At 39.7% G+C, this 16,338-nt stretch overlaps 1 protein-coding gene across 8 annotated transcripts in view; it reads left to right on the top strand.

Moving 5' to 3' along the window:
* SLC25A22 (solute carrier family 25 member 22) overlaps window positions 1–14,677 on the top strand; it is a 133,602-nt gene extending 118,925 nt beyond the window's left edge. For all 8 annotated transcript variants that reach the window (XM_061610023.1, XM_061610030.1, XM_061610027.1 and 5 more), the window contains exon 10: window positions 688–14,677. In XM_061610023.1, coding sequence (XP_061466007.1) covers window positions 688–841 — 154 coding nt within the window. In that variant the 3' untranslated portion in view covers window positions 842–14,677. The remainder of the gene's footprint in view (window positions 1–687) is intronic.
* Window positions 14,678–16,338: the final 1,661 nt, after the last annotated feature.

The following is a 16,338-nucleotide window of genomic DNA, read 5'->3' as shown; positions in this document are numbered from 1 at the left end:
GGTGTGCAGCATGGTCCCTGCCGACCAGTTGCTACTGCCTACATCCCCAATCACTAATTGTGCATTGTTCTTAAAACTCACTACAAGCAAGCCTGGAAAACTGCCCTATATTGTTTCCCAACCAGGCATATGAAAACCCCCAGTCTATATTCTGTTTGGGTAAGGCTGATTCATATGTGAATGAAATCTGCAGCAGATAACTGTGATGCTATCATGTTTTATGCTATTGTTAGCAAAATGGCCATCAAGATGAGTAGGAAATGGGCCTTTTATTGTATTTGAAATGCTTTTTCTGAAACTAGGGAATGAGTGTCTTCAGCCCCCCCCCTTTTGTGCCCCCACCAATGTAAGCTTGAGCCAGGGTAAAATAGGTCATGTTTCAGGTTTTCTAGGCGGGGATGGAGAGCCTTCAATAAGAGTAAATGACCTAGATTCCTATTTGCCAGATTTTAAGGTTAAGTAGATACCCTCAATTAAAAAGTTCATAAATGTTTTCCTTTTCTGATCTATGTGTGTGCATCTTGCCTTTAATATTCTGCTCATGGGTAAAAGCCTGTTAGAGATAACTGAGCTCCAAAGCATGATGGGAGCAGCATGCCTAATGTAACAGATGTTCTGATTAGCAACTCTAAGATAAGTGGAAGTTGTGATGAAGGGCTCATCTGATTTGTTTGTGTGCCTTTTTAGGAAAATCTGGCGGAATGAAGGTCCCATGGCTTTTTTGAAGGGGGCATATTGCAGAGCCCTGGTCATTGCCCCGCTATTTGGTATTGCACAAGTTGTCTATTTCATCGGCATTGCTGAATATATCCTAGACATGCTTCCAAAGTGCCGGAATTAACCCCTCTCACCTCTCCCTATCCAAATTGGAATTCATCGTAGAATTCTTTGTCATCGTGGTGTCAGAGCAACAGCACAAAGGATTAAAGTAGTAACCGAGGGAATGAATGTTGTCTCCAAACAAAGTTATTTTTCCTCCAGTCAATATGGCCCCTCCGTTATGTCAGGGAAGATACCTAATTATGCACATCTCCTTTTTAATTATAAATCTGAAAGACACTGGTTAGTATGATTTTTCTCTTAGCCAGGGAAAAGTGAATCGCCCATGAATGACCATGAATGACCAGCACATCAAGAAGGAGAAAAGGACTTATCTCCCCTACCCCATCCATTCTTGGTTCCAGGCCACTGGGGAAAACAAGGGGCTGGTTCCTATTAAAGGAAGGACAGTTTGTCCTCTGAAAAAGCGGATAATTTCCAAAATCAAAATCATTTGTTTTTAGATAGGTCTGCTAAACATCCCTTCCCCAAATTAGCTGGACTTAAATGAACTCTTTGGATATTGAAGGAGGAGGGAAAGGGAAAGGTGCATCTTATATTTACATTTTATAAAAGGGACTGCCTTCCTAAATGAGTGTGCATGGGCAAAATGTACTCCCTGCAAATGTACACTCAACCTTTAAGGAGCAGGCCTGTGGAAATATGGTGCTGTCCACTGTCATGAACTTGCTGTGAGCCATTGTGGTGGGGAAAAACTGAATAATTTTGGGATCAATTTTTTTTAAAAAAAATTATGATGGATTTTTTAAAAATCCCTACCCAGTAATACATTCCTTTCAATCAGCCTGGCTGAGGATGGTGATGCTGCTGTTCCTAGTGTTTCAGTTGTCTTAAGTCTTTTGACTTGTACCTGTATTCCTTTCCTGTTTTCCTCTGGGAGCACAGATGCCAAAGGATAATTTGGAAGAGCTGATCTCTGTTGTGGCTGTAAACACTGCAAAATGCCAGATGGTATAGAAAGACAGCTCAGCTGAAATCAGTGGAAATAATCTTGCATGGTTTTTGAGGTTCAAGTGCACCGAAGTTGAAGAATTTTGCTGTATTCATGCCAGTTGTGTTACCAGTTCATTAGTCAACTTCAATGATAATTTCTTTAGGGGTGTCAACTAATTTTCTTATTCAGACTAAAACTGACAGCTGAAGATGGTTTGTGTGACTGTTACCTTCTACAGGGACTTCCATATCACTATGTTCTCTCTCAGAGGTAGAGACCTGGTTGCCTTCTGTTTGTTTCAACAGTTACTTAGAGATAACTTTGCTTTGATGGAAGAGTATCAAAATCAATGACAATACTGGTAATTTCCCTTTTAGTTCCATGTCCTGCTTCTCAGGTGCTGACATAGTGCTGTTTGCAACTCTGCAGGGCAATTTTTAAAAAAGTTTTGCAAATTCCTTTTGTTTGGGGGGGGGACCTAATTTTGCAGGAAAACATGTTTTAGGAGGCTTTTTTGCCTGCAACTTGGACTTTGTCTTCTTGTTGCTGTGCCTCTGTAGATTGCTTGAAATGATACTTATATCCTATTCCAAGAAATGAATTTTGTACACAGCTGCTGTGTCTATTCACATTTGCCCTTGGTGATGTCTTCAATGTTACTGATGTTTATGTTGCTGTTGGCTTGGATGGTCAGATGCAAAAGAGGTGAGGGGCTCTTGCACTTTAATAGTTGTGTAGAAGGGGGGAATTTCAGCAAAAGACATTCCCTCATCTACATAATTATTAAAAGTGCAGGAGCCCATCTTTTCTATCTAGCCACCCTGCTGCTGGACCGTTTGAACAGCAAGGGAAAGTGTTTTATGTATTTATTTTTAAAACATGGCACGTTGTCTATGGTACAAAATACAATGCCTGAAAAATGTTGGTTTTAAAGGGTTATTTCCTTGCTTGCCTTGGAAATGAAACATTAGAATCTTTCTGTTTTGGAAGGCTGACTGTAGGGATGATGGTGGTGACTCACAAAATATCAGGGGGGAAAAGCGGAGACTGGTTTATCACAGGAGCTACATTTAATAATTTAATTTGGTTCATTTCTTGCTGCTTTTTCATCAGTGTGAGTCCCTGTTTACTTTCACATCTAATCGTCATTTAAAAATCTTTTGTAATGCCAGTCTCACTTGAATGACCAAATGTCATTTTGAAAAAGGAAGACCTTAAAGGACTCACTGCCCCTATTACTACCAAATATAATGACATATTTGAGCCCACTATAAGATTGCAGATTTTCTATCAAGGCCTGGAACATTTGCAATGATGTGCTTTGGTATTTCTGAAACAGACATCAAACAGTTCTTTGGTGTTTTAAGAAGCACAACTGTCAGGATTAGTTTTTGCACTTTAAAAAGCAAAGAGCAGCTGAGGCCTCATTTTTAAGCAATCCCTTGCAAATCTTTAAAAAAAATTTTTTTTGTCAAATGAAATGGGACCTTAAATGTAATCTGTAATGGTATGTGTGAGATTTATGGTTTGAAGCTTTATTTTAATTACAGGTAAACCTTTGCCCAGGTGAACGCAAGGGTTTATGTAGAAAAACTGGTATAAAGAAAATATCTGTGCCTAAATAAAATATGTTCCAGTTAGCAATGCTGCTGCCACTAAGACAGCTGCTGCTTGCTTGCGTGCTTGGGAGTTTTCCTACTGAGATGTGGAATAGCCCTGCTGCTGGTGAAGGGAAAAGGCACTACTTTTTTTCATAAATACGCTTGAGCCCCAATTTTAGTAAAGCATGATGATGTTAGTAAAACACGGTGAATAATATATTAATCCAGCCCTTCATACTATCTGTCAATTGAAATGTTTAATGCTAGTGTTTGTATTGCTGAAGACTTAGGATATGTCTGCACTGCAGGCATACACCATTCAAATTTTGTACGTCGCCCAGAGTGACTGGTTAGCCAGCCAGATGGGCGACTAAGAAATCCAATAAATAAATAAACAAATGTTTTGTTTTAAATGTTGGTTGTTCTACAGCAGTGTAGAGAATGCTCTATTAGAGGTCCTTGTGCCTTCATGGAACCACAGGTCCCTGTGTTCCTGTGAGCAAGCCGTGAATCATTTGAATTTACGATGTAGATATACTCTTTTAACACTGGAGTTTTGTCGCTCCTAAGGACTTATTGGCCAACCTGTCCACATTTTTAAAAAATAAAATAAAATCTAATGAGGTCATTTCAGGCATATGTCTGTGAGTGGTGGATGTCTGCAATCTAGTTATTGCTCCGATAAATTAAGGCTTTCAGATGTAAGGGCCAAGGGCCTTATGAAGCCCTTGGCGGTCTGCAGTGTGGCCTGCAGCATCCCAGCACATTCCACAGAACGTAGAGCCTAGGGCCCTCCAGCTAATTTGAGTTTGATACTCTAGCTATAGATGGTGATTGTTTAAAACTTAAGTGTGGAGAGTCTTGCATTACAATCCCCAATACTTGTCTTATGCCATGTACACATATAAAGCTTTGTGCACTCCTGTTATACCTAAGACCACACCCTTTTATTCTTACCTAATTTGAAGTAATACTTAGATGCGTACTCACAACCACCAATGATAATTATAGTCCCTATTCTAACCATAATCATGCACTGAAATAATAAACCACATTTTAGTCTCTTAGTGTACCAAGAGGTAGCAACTATCTTAGCCATTCCATACTAACTGGGAAGGAAGTAGCTTTTGAGGACTGTAACTCATGCATTAAATAGGGATTAGTGGCATCAGTCTGTGTCAGGAGTAAAACATTACAAGTTTTTAACTACACCTAGTTAAACCTCCTTTAACTTTAGTTAAAGGAAGTTCTCGAGACCAAATGATGCAAATATCACTGAACAAGAAAAACGTAATGTCAAACTCTTCTTCAATTCTAAAAATTGTAGTCCTTTTAAATAAAAATGCATACTTGGAAAAGAGTTGAGGATCCTGAGGTTCACAGCTCAGGATTACAGCCTATCTTCACACATTCTCACTTAAATGTGCCAGTGAGGGGAAACGTGCATTATTATGTTATTACAGGAAAAAGTTGTTATGTGGTGACTTTTCTGTGTCGTTCTGTTGTGAAATCTTTTCTTTTCATGAATGTTGTCCCCTGGATGTGTAGCCACGAGTTAACAAAAGTTCATTTTTGATCATTCTTCAGCATATGGTCATTCACCTGAACATGCAGTCTTTACTCAGGCATGCTTCAGCAGAAAATATTTGCCCCAGGCAAGAGTACTGTACAAAGTCCAGCGTGTGAGGTAAAAACAAACAAACCAGAGTTTAGTTCTACTGTGTAACAAATTTTTATTTTCTTTATTTAATTTATTGATAAAGTCAATGTTTAAATACCATAGTAAATAAAACAGGTAATTAATAAAATGCATTCAAAAACCCATTTATGTCTGGCTTGCCTCTTATATGTATCTTATCCTAGGAAATTCTGAATGTAGCAACCAGATACAAAATAAAATGCATTGGCTTTTTATTTACACAATTGATTTTAATTAGCTAATCATTGTAACATCACTAGGTCTTGGGGAAAGAGTAAACAATTAACACAGCTTTTCTCTTACTAGAAACTGTGATCTCAGTAATTCTTACGAATCACTGGACTTTTAATGGCTAAATGATTTGACAGAAAAGCCATTATCTCATGAAGTTTGTGTACTGTGGACAATTCCTAGGCATACGTTGTTTCTAAAAGACATCATTTTTAAAGCCTGTTCCTATTTTTCACTCCCATTTATAGCTCTCATTTTAAGCTCCAATTTTAAAAGTTGACTTCACTAGGTTGCACCTGCAATACAAACCTAAAACCCAATTCAGTCTATCAAATGAATGTCTATGATAGTGAATATGTGTTCCTAGTCTTCAGCTAGAATGGACTGTTCCTCTCTCTTTAGATATGGTATCAAAAATAGGTTGTTTACTGACTTTTATTATAACCCAAGGCCCATTATGAGGTACTGCTTGGATTTATAGAAGCAGGTGTATTATAGCTGACTTTTATTCCTGCCACAGAAAGAGGTCATACTGGTGCTTCATGTTTCCTCCTGTCTGAATCCTAGGTCGAGAAGAACAGATTTTGGACATTTACTGTCTTGAACTTTGTCCTCTTTAAGACTAGCAGATGTATTGTGAGGTAGAACTTTTTGAGATACAGTTATGTTTTTTCCAAGTTATGTGGGAAGCAGCCATTATATACTACTGTCAAATTTTTGCAAGGGTTCATGGTGCTATAGTCAAGCAGGAAGAGATTGTTGCTACAGAGCAACATGAATCCATGAGATACAACTAAGAACCATCTTGAGAGGCTTGTGAGCTGGTGAATCAACATAGATTTCTGCTTCTGCACCTCAAGAGCATACAATTTTATAAAACCTTTAACTGGAAGAAGTGTTTATGGTTGCTGTAGGTGTTGATTCATATGATCTTGTGTTAATGGATGGACACACTCATATTGTGTGTTGCTTTTCTCTTTGCTATTCTACTACAAAATAAGTCGGGACAGATGTTAAAGGATCCGCCTCCCGCCCCAAAAGGCAAATGCCAGGCACTCACAAAGAATTCACTGTATTGTTAACTTACAGTACAATAGTATACATGTCTACTCAGAAACAAATTTCTTTGTGTTTAATGGGACCTACTCCACATTAAGTGGGTACAGGGTGTCAGCCTAGGCTTTGGTTTAGGGTTGGCCCAGAGGGAAAAACAGCTGTATGAGGCAGAAATTCAACAGGTTACACTTTTTGTAGCATGGAAATACAATTATAGGGAAAGCTTCACTATGACAGTACTCTTAATTTAGTGTTTATGTCACACCCCCACAGCAACCATTTTGTGACTGGGACTTCCAGCACGCTCTCAAAATTTGAAATATACCCACTAGTCCAAAATAGTTGGTGACCCCTTCAATAACTTCATATGCACCAGATGAAGTGGACTCAAGTCCATAAAAGATTATTTCTTGGTCTTTGAGGTGGTACAAGACTCCTTGTTTTTACTTTATCTAAATAGGCTTTCAAATAACTGGTGCATTACACATAGGGTTGCCAGGTTCAGGGCATGAGACTGATCCTATATCTTTAGGAGAAGAGAAAGTCAAGTGCAGGTGTTCTTGCAACACTGTAATGAGAAAAACCACAAGGTGGAATTCTCCCTTCCCCCTGCACAACTTTTAAAGATACAAAAGACTGCAAGAACACCTGCACTTGGCTGACTTTCTCTTCTCCTAAAGATACAGGATCAGTCTCAGGCCCTGAACCTGGCAACACTAATTACACCAGTAGTAATTAAAAGTGCAATCCCATATGTCACTACTCAGAAGTAAGACCTGCTGATTTCAGCAGAACTTACTCCCAGTAAATGTATATTGGATTGCAGCCTAAGAAGCTGCCTGTCATAAAACTGTTTTTAAGATTAGGAATGTATGCTACAACTGATAGGTTTGATTTATAAATGCAATCCCTCTCCCCCACAAAAAAAAATCAAAAAGAAAAGTCCAGGGTTCTGGCCATTTATTTTCGCATTCTAGCAAGCTAGTTAATATTTAGGATAATCATATGACCACTTTTCAGATTAGAAAGCTAATACATAGTGGCTTTTCCCTTGAATATCCACATGGTCAAGTACTGGTCTTCCAGAAGTAGTCATGCATGCACCGATGGGAGACTTTCAGAAAACAACATACCAAGTGAGAAACGGCCAGATTGCCATTTCTCTGTGAACGTTGCGATGTGACTTGGTGCTTTGAAGCTTAGTATTCTTCTGTTGCATTTTGAACAAAGCCTAAGGATCTAACCTCATTAAGGCTCAGTTTCCCTCACACTAGCGCCATCCATTGTTTCATGCTCAGAGGATGTGCCCTGAATATGAAAACCATGTGCTTGTAGATCCAGGTTGGAAATTCAAATTTATTTTACAATGAAAATTAACTGGCATCAATGGAGAAAGGAACATGTTGTGTACTGGTTAGAATACACGGAAACTGCAAAATAAATAAGTTATATATGGTATGAGTCTTCTTCCTCATCTATTTTTTTTAACTTCAACCACACACCGTTCTTTGTTTTTAAATACTGATTTTCAGCTCCAATGTTTCCCCTACAAACACGTACACAGCACGCATGCATGCACACAGTCCCTCCTGCAGTGTGTTTGCTTGGTTTGAATTCTGTTCTGCTTTCCCACCTCACCCTGTCTGCAGCATATTGGGAGGCAAAGCCAGCATTCCACTGCCATGCTCCCTCGCCTCTACTGCAATCAACTGCCATTGTTTGTTCTCAGAATCTTCCAGCTGTGCATGCAACCTAATGAGTTTTTTCTTTCCTGTTTTCGTATTGTTAAAATAGCATGGTTTTGTCCCCTGAAAGCCATGACGTTGCTATATGCCTTGATGTTCCCCATCCCTATTGCCAGGGACCCGCTCTTGCCCTTGGCTTATTTTGACACCCAGTCATCGCCTCTCAGCCTCAGAGGGAGGCAATGGTAAACCCCCTCTGAATACCTCTTACCATGAAAACCCTATTCATAGGGTCGCCATAGGTCAGAATTGACTTGGAGGCAGTCCATTTCATTTTTTTATCCATATATGAAATGCCCTGTTTTTAAAAATGAAGGGAGTGATGAGATTCTGAGTCTGTACTGTGACTTTTTTAAATGGAGGAAACCATATGAGATTGCCTCACAGGAGCTCTGTATTTGAGTGTTCTCCTTGTGCTCTTCTTGGAGGTATTACGGAGATCCAGGATATTTGCTAGTATTAAGGGAAATTGGTTTTGAGGTTTCTCCAAGGTATTTGTGTTAGGTTTTCAGCTTTCAGGCCATGAATAGCTGTTCTAGATGAAGTTGCCCAGGTAAAGCATAACATAAGGCTCACACTGGTCTGACTGTAAGCTGGGTTCTTCACTGCAGCCAGTCAACATTGAGAACAGCAGAGCACTGTCTTTAGATGGGGGGGGGGGTCTAGAAGTAACTGCAATTTCAAAAGGACCAAATTAAGGTCAAATACTCAGTGGTGAGATTCAAACATAAAAATAATTTGTAATATGCCGTAAGTTATACAAAAAGTATTAAGTGCATTAGATAAACAAGTGCATTCTTTATATATCAGTCTCACATAGCGTACAAATTGTCAGAAGACATTAAAGTATGAGAGAGAAAGCACAACTAATTAAGATACACCTTGACCCGGAAATCAAAATCCGCTTCAAATGGTGATACAAGATACTGCAGTTCTTGATTCTTGTTAACAAAAGGGAGAAACAGAAGCCTTATTGTAGCAAATGATCCCTCTTGGATGTGTGCATGCTGAGTTAGAGCAAGTACATTCTTAATATGTGTCTGTAGTGTATATCTTGGCTTATGGAATACTGAAAATTTATGTTTGTTTGTAAACTCACATTTGAGTATTTGACTTTAACTCAGTCTCTTTGAAGTTGTATTTTGTTAAGAAGAGTGGAACCTCTTTCTGGTTTTGAGTACCTATGCAATTTACACAGGAAGCTGCCTTCTACTGAGTCAGACCAATGGTCCCTTGAGCTACACTTGACTGATTGCAGCTTCCTAGGGCTTCAGAAAAGGATATTCCCAGCTCCACCCGGAGATGCCAGGAACTGAACCTGGGACCTTCTGTGTGCAAAGCAGATGTTCTAGAACACTGAGCTATGGCCCTTCCCTACATAACAATGAGAGTGGTTTCTCATGTGAATTTAGCTATTAATGTTTGGGTAATTCTTTCTCTGACTGTTGCTGCTTTTCACTGACACTACTAAATACTTAGTGATTTTGGCTTGTTTTTCCCCCATTTGGTGGAATGTAGAAGGTAGAAGTAGCTTGGAAGTTAGAAGTTGAAGTAGCTTGGATCCAAAGGTCCATCTCATGAGTGGAAGGCACTCTGTGTGTGCGCGCACGCTCATATGCATGCACTGACTGTTTCTAATATCCAGTGGCAACCGCCTTGTACTCCTTGACAAGCCAACCTGGAGGGTTCCCAGCCTCTGGAACCAGTTTATGAACGGGCATGGGGACTGCAGATGAGGGAGAATTAGCCTCTCTGAGGAACCACGGATAAGCTGTGAAAATGTAACTTGCTGGTACTTCTAGCAATGCAGTCTGTCACACGTTGAGGAAATGTAGCTCCACTTGACTGCCATCTTTCAGTGACTGCAGAAGTGATTGGATGCTGGGGAAGGTGGAATTAGCAGTTTGAATTCACCTTACCTGGAACACATGAAGAGAGAACACAACAAAGCGTTGACTGGACTGTGAAATAGTGCTGATGCATTCCTAAACCTTGTTTTCTATTGACAAAGTGAATTGTCTTTGTGGAACGCACATGCGACGCAGTAAGCTCCTAGTTTGTTGATGTGCAGCCATCAAAACCTGAACTGTTGGCAATGAGCATGATTGTTTTTTACAGCTGTCATATGAAGGCAGTTCAAAAACATACTGAGCCTGTGCATCAATGTCTATGTATTTATTTAATTTATATCCCATCTTTTCTCCAAGGAGCTCAAGGGGGTTTACATGGTTCTCCCTTTCCCATTTTATCCTCACAAAAATCCTATGAGATAGGTTAGGCTAAGAGACAGCGACTGCTCTAAGGTCACCCAATGAGCTTTGTGGCTGAGCAGGGTTTAAACCCTGGTCTCCCTGGTCCTAGTCCAACACGCATGTGGCTATGATGTGTTGAGTTGTTTGGGGGAAAGCAGCTACAGAAAAGTGTGATTGAAAGTCCTATGTACAGGTTCTCTGTTGTTTTTAGTACAAGGATTGAGGGATGTGATGTACGAGGAGTCTTGAGCTGAAAACAGGCTAAGGAGGATGATATGGGTGGAAACAATGTGTGCAGGGAAAATCTGTATGGAAGGATATTAGGAAAATGAAATGAAAGGAGACTGTTTGGGGGAACAAGGGAGAAGCATGATTTCCCCCTCTTTGAATAGGATTAGCATTGCCCCCAGCCCAGTTCTAAACTGGCCTGACTTTGGTTTGTAGAATTGCTCACCTTTTACTGCTTAAAGAGTTAAACTATTTGTCTGCATCTTTATTACATCTGTGTGTGCTGATCAATAATAGTTTAGTCTCCTTATGTACTCCATCTGCAAAAACAATGTTTGAAGATGTCAGGAAGACAAGGTGAAAAGCCTTGGACCCAAATGGGGCATCTGCAGAAGACAAATGTCTCCTTACACTGAGGACCAGACAGGCAGTTTCAGCTCCCATAATTGGGAGCCAAGGGTGTGTGTCTATAGATTTGTAGGCTTGAATGCAATGAAGCTTTCTCTTTTGTTATGATTTCTGTTTGATCCCAGTTTCAATGCTCAGGCATTCTGTTGACTGGAGAAAAGCCCTGTGCCAGTCCAGGACTTAAGTCCTAAACTGGAAGTAAGGAAACAATACCTAGGGGCTGGGAGGAGAAGCATACTGTACTGACCTTTGTTTTTTGTATGATATTCCCCCTTACAGACTGTGACATGTTTTAGAATTTCCTCAATCTGCCATGTGGACTAGAATGTTTGCTGTGTGATTTGCAGAAATAATGTGCTCTGAATCAGCCATGGACAAATTACTCAGATGGTATATCTCTAGTTTCCATGCTTCAGTCCCTGTTGTTCTAATTGTTATATGTCCTCCTTTTTTTCAGTTTTATAGTATAACTATAATATCCTAATTACTGTGGTGCTGACAATTATTTGTGGGAAAGGAGAAGGTTGATATGTGGACTGGTAAATGGGCTATGAGTATTCTTCATGCCTGGGCAGGGGAAAAGTTGACCATGGAGGACCGATGCTCACCTCTAAAACTGCCCTTGAGGAATTTTGTAGAGGGAAATAATGGATCTGGGATATGGGCATATGGTACCCAGAAAAGGTATTGCAATAAAACTTAAAGAAAACTGAATTGTTAGTGAATTACTTTCTGACTCAAGTTTCTATGGGAATGTTAACTCCCCCCATGTCATTCCAAGAGTAGGTCCTAGAATATAGAATCTTACTTTTTGGAAGTCTCTAGGAATTGTGTGTGTGTGTGGGGGGGCATCCTGCAAGGGTGTTAAATGTTAGATTTCCTTCCATGTAGCTGTGGGTTGGACCAAATATGACTATTCTTGGTCCTCCTTCAACTCTGTTTTTGTCATTCAAAGATGCTGATTAAATCCAGCAATTACATCTTTGTCTAGTATAATGGACAGTTTAATTGCAGCTGCCTTACAGTGGTGGGGGATCAACAGCCTGAAATAGTATTTCCCTAATTCCTGTCTGTCCTCTCAAACATGAGCTTCATAGAATATACACAAGCAATGCAGAACCGAGAATGCACCATGGACAGGACAGTACCCAAAAGCCTGTCTGGAAAAACAGCTGGAAGTCTTGAATTTAAATGTGTTGCTGAGTTACAGCTTCACTGAGAGACTAAAACACCATGTATTTTTAATGTCTCCAAAGGTCACATTTCTTCCTGATTAGCCTGTTTCTGTCTCTTCTTTTTTTTCTCTTCACAATGTCTGAACTGCTTCTCTACCCACTCATGAAATCAAATGTCAGAAACTACTGAGACACAAAGCAATCCCATAAGGGTGCCTGACCCACTTCTGTAAAAATGCATCTGTTTGACATTGTTGGCTTTTCTTATTCTATGGGTCTTTACACAGGGGTTGCCATGGCTTTTTCTCCCACAGCTCAAACCTAGGTTTCCCCTTTCCTTGCCTTTGCCAAATGTTTGGCAGGTGTACTTATCAGCCGTTCAAACACTGAGTTCAATTATCTCTTTTGCTCCTCCCACCAATCTTTAGGTGAGCTAGATGCCTTTAAAAAAAAGCCAGTGCACAATTGTTCATTTTTATTACTACTACTACTACTACTACTACTACTACTACTACTACTACTACTACTACTATTAATGAAAATCATTTTTTAAATTATGCAACACTACTCTTGGGATGAGGTCACACCACAAACACCAGCCAATCTCTATTGTGTACAGTAGATTTCTGTTGGCAGATCTGATTTCTCCGGAGCTCAGTTCTGGAAAGGGAATTGTATGTCTGCATACAACATGGTAAATGTGCTTCTCTAGCAGGTCAACCATTTAAACAATGTATGTCTGTAAACAACTTAAAAGGTGTTGATTTCTTACCATCATTTTTAATAGCTACAATTGAAGCACAGTTCAAGGACCCAGCAAGACCTTGCTTGTCAAGTCTTTTAACCACTCTCCTGGTTTCCATCAGCTAAACTGGAAGAATAGTTAGTTCTAATTCTTGTTTAGAAAAATGTCGCATTTTAAGCCTGAGTCGAGAGCTTTAGGATTCATAGACTCTTTGGCAAACAAAGAATCAATCAGCTTGCAATATAAATTAGAGACTGTGATTCAAAGTCACTTGAAGCTGGCTAAATGTTTTTTATTGAATCAGGTAGCTGTGATGCAGAAAGCACGTTTAGACATTGCACAAGGATGTACATGTATGCACAAAGTGATCTGTGAAATGAAATAATGCTTATCTCTCTTGTTGGAAGCAAAGTCATTCTAATCAGTTGAATACTATGAGTGAATGTGCAGAGTTCAGGAATGGGGAAACTTGTGACACTTCAGTTGTTGGACTCAAAGTTCTGTCAGCCCCAACCAGCATGGCCTATGATCACCAATTATGGAAGCTGTAGTACAACAACATCTGAAGGGTCACAGGTTCCCCATCCCTTTCCTAACTAGACATTTAACCTTAAATCCCTGGACAATCCAAATGCTAGTAATGTCCTTATGGAAACTAGTAGGATCTGAAAACCTGTTTTCTACAAAGTGTGTATCTAGTGAACATACATTTCTGTAGGGTTTTTTTTTATGTGCTAAGTTTAGCTTCCTTTGTGTGGCTGCATTTATGTAAGGGTGTGCATTGCTGAATGTTCTTGTGGATGGAAATGCTTTGTAGTTGTTCTAACACTATCTGATTGCTCTTGTTTTAAAAAAGCTTAAAACCTAAAATTGGTAGTCACTGAATTCATCACTCCAATGACTTCAGTGAGCTTCTTTGGACTATACACAGCATCAGAGGGGCAGCCATGCTAGCTATTGTTCTTTTCTTTGCATCATTAGCCCCTTATGACATCTGCTATCTCCTGACTCCTTTTCTTACTTCCCCAAACAAGCTTTTTTCCCTCAGCCCTCACAGCTGTTTCCTCGGTGACGTGAACTGATGAGTGTTTGTGGTTTCATGTCCAAAGCAGTGCTGGAGAGATGGGTGTTAAGGTGGTAACATTGCTTGTAAAAAGCTTTCTCATTATTACTCCTATTTATCAGTGCTGACTGCACTCATGGTATTTTCTGGTTTTGTCATGTGCCGTTGACATGCTCTGAGGGCTCATAAGAACTTCCATTTCAAAACATTCCCTCTTCTTAGGTTCTATTTTCTTGGTGTAGTTCCTTGATCAGTAACAACAAAGGGGAAAGACCCTTTGGGTTATGTACCCTTATCATAGATCCATTTCAGTAGTGCTAATCTCTGGTAACACTGTGTCTGACTGGATTATTTTCATTTTAGGTTAACTATTTATTTGTCGGTATGAAAAAGGATTTTCTTGTCAGTCATCTTGACTGCCCATATGTTAAGTGGTGCTTCTAATAATGTTTCAGTTTGCAACACTGACCATTTTGTATGTGTGTGCCATTTTTTGTGAGGTGCACAGTCCCTGAATGGTGTGTACCAGTTAACACCTTTATGATGCTGTATCCTGTTGCCGCAGGAAACCTGGACAATTATTGTACTGTTTTCTGAAACTGCTGCTTAAAGGCAAAATAAAAGAGATCAACATTTTTTCTCTTGGGAGTTTTAAAAATAACGTTTTTGTGTATTGTCATGTAAAATAAATATTCTAAATAGAACTAAATCCATTTCTCCCGTGCTATGGGGATTTTGTTTGCGTGTTTGAGTCTAATTTCTGCATGTCACACTAATTACCTGTCATAGAGAGGTACTGTCTCCATTTATCAGGTTGAGAATCAAGGAGAGTACAACTATCCCAGTCTACATACCAATTAAACACACACACTAACCTTCAATTTGGTGTGTGGAATGAACTTGTGAATTCTCCTATACAAACCCAGATTGTGAGGCTGCATGCACACCATACTTTTAAAGCACATCCCCCCGAATCCTGGGGAGTATAGTTTGTTAAAGGTGTTGGGAATTGTACTCTGTGGGAGGTAAACTGTAATTCCCAGGATTCTTTGGTGATTATGTGCCTTAAACAGATGTTGTGTACGTAGCCCGACACATCAATATCCTGAAAAATCTTCTGAAGGTTAGCTGGTTAACATAAATAGCACTGTATTAGAAAACTCTCTACCTGAAATTTCACCTTAAAGAAGCACCCACAAGGTAGGTAGAATCCATCCCTCAGAGTTAGGATGATACATGCAGGTTAAGTGAAATAACATATTCACTGGCCTTCCCAACCTGGCTGTCCAGATTTTGTTATGCAATGACCTCCATTATCCTTACTATTGACCATGCTGCCTAGGCTGATGGGAGTTGGAGTCCAGCTACATCTCGAGGGCACCAAGTTAGACAAGTTTGACATACACCATGAAAATGATGAAATTTGCAACATAGCCAATGTAGGTTATGGATTTCTTAGAACCCACTGCTTGACAACATACTGTGTTCATGGAGGAAAACATGTTCATGGCATATACAGTCACTGTATTTGCACAGAGCAGGTTTGACTCTTTTCTTGTATATATGGAATTTCAAGAGCTAGCTTGGCAATCTAACTTAGATTCCTTTAAATCTCCATTAGAAAATCAGATACCATAATGGCATCCTTTTTCTCTTTGATGTGGTATCCAAAAATGCATTGAAAAGTGTTTGACTACCATTTACTATTTTTATTGTTTTATTAGTTATTGTAACTCCCCTATGGAAATTTTGAACTGAAGTGTGGTTTATAAATGTTTTAAATAGAGAAGAGCCTGCATATGTCCTATACACCACTCAGCAACCTAGAGCCAAGCTCAGTTTTTGAATTCTGCTCAGAGGCAGGCTGCAGCATTCTTGAATGGAGTTTGATCAAGTTCCAGCTTGGCTACTGAGCTTAAAGGCAGATCCTTTTTCTCTCTCTTTCACACAACATTGGAAGGCTGGGCAGATAGCTATTGTGGACAATTTCCATTAGGGATAATACCCTTTAATGAATTGAGTTGGACTAAAAGATGGAGGTTCCTTTTGCTTTTGTGAAACTGACTTAGTCCCTTAGTTTTTCCACATATCATCTTAATGCAGAAATCCTACTGCATCTAGCAGGTTTGTGCCATACCTCACTCCTGCAGTATGATTTAAAGGCCATTCTGCTTCCATGGAAACAACTATGCAAGATGCATGTGTTTGTGTGTCTGCACACATCCCTATGGGCTTGGGGCTCATTGTTTGATTCAAGGATGGAGACACGGATGCAAGTGAGCCATTTCTCACTTTTAAAGCCTCCCACTTTCCCAGTTAGATTCACATCAGAAGACAAAGCAGCCAATCTACTGCTTAGTA

Source organism: Rhineura floridana, chromosome 2 (genome assembly GCF_030035675.1).
Source record: "Rhineura floridana isolate rRhiFlo1 chromosome 2, rRhiFlo1.hap2, whole genome shotgun sequence".
Taxonomy (NCBI): Eukaryota; Metazoa; Chordata; class Lepidosauria; order Squamata; family Rhineuridae; genus Rhineura; species Rhineura floridana.
This window is presented reverse-complemented; position numbering and strand designations above follow the sequence as displayed.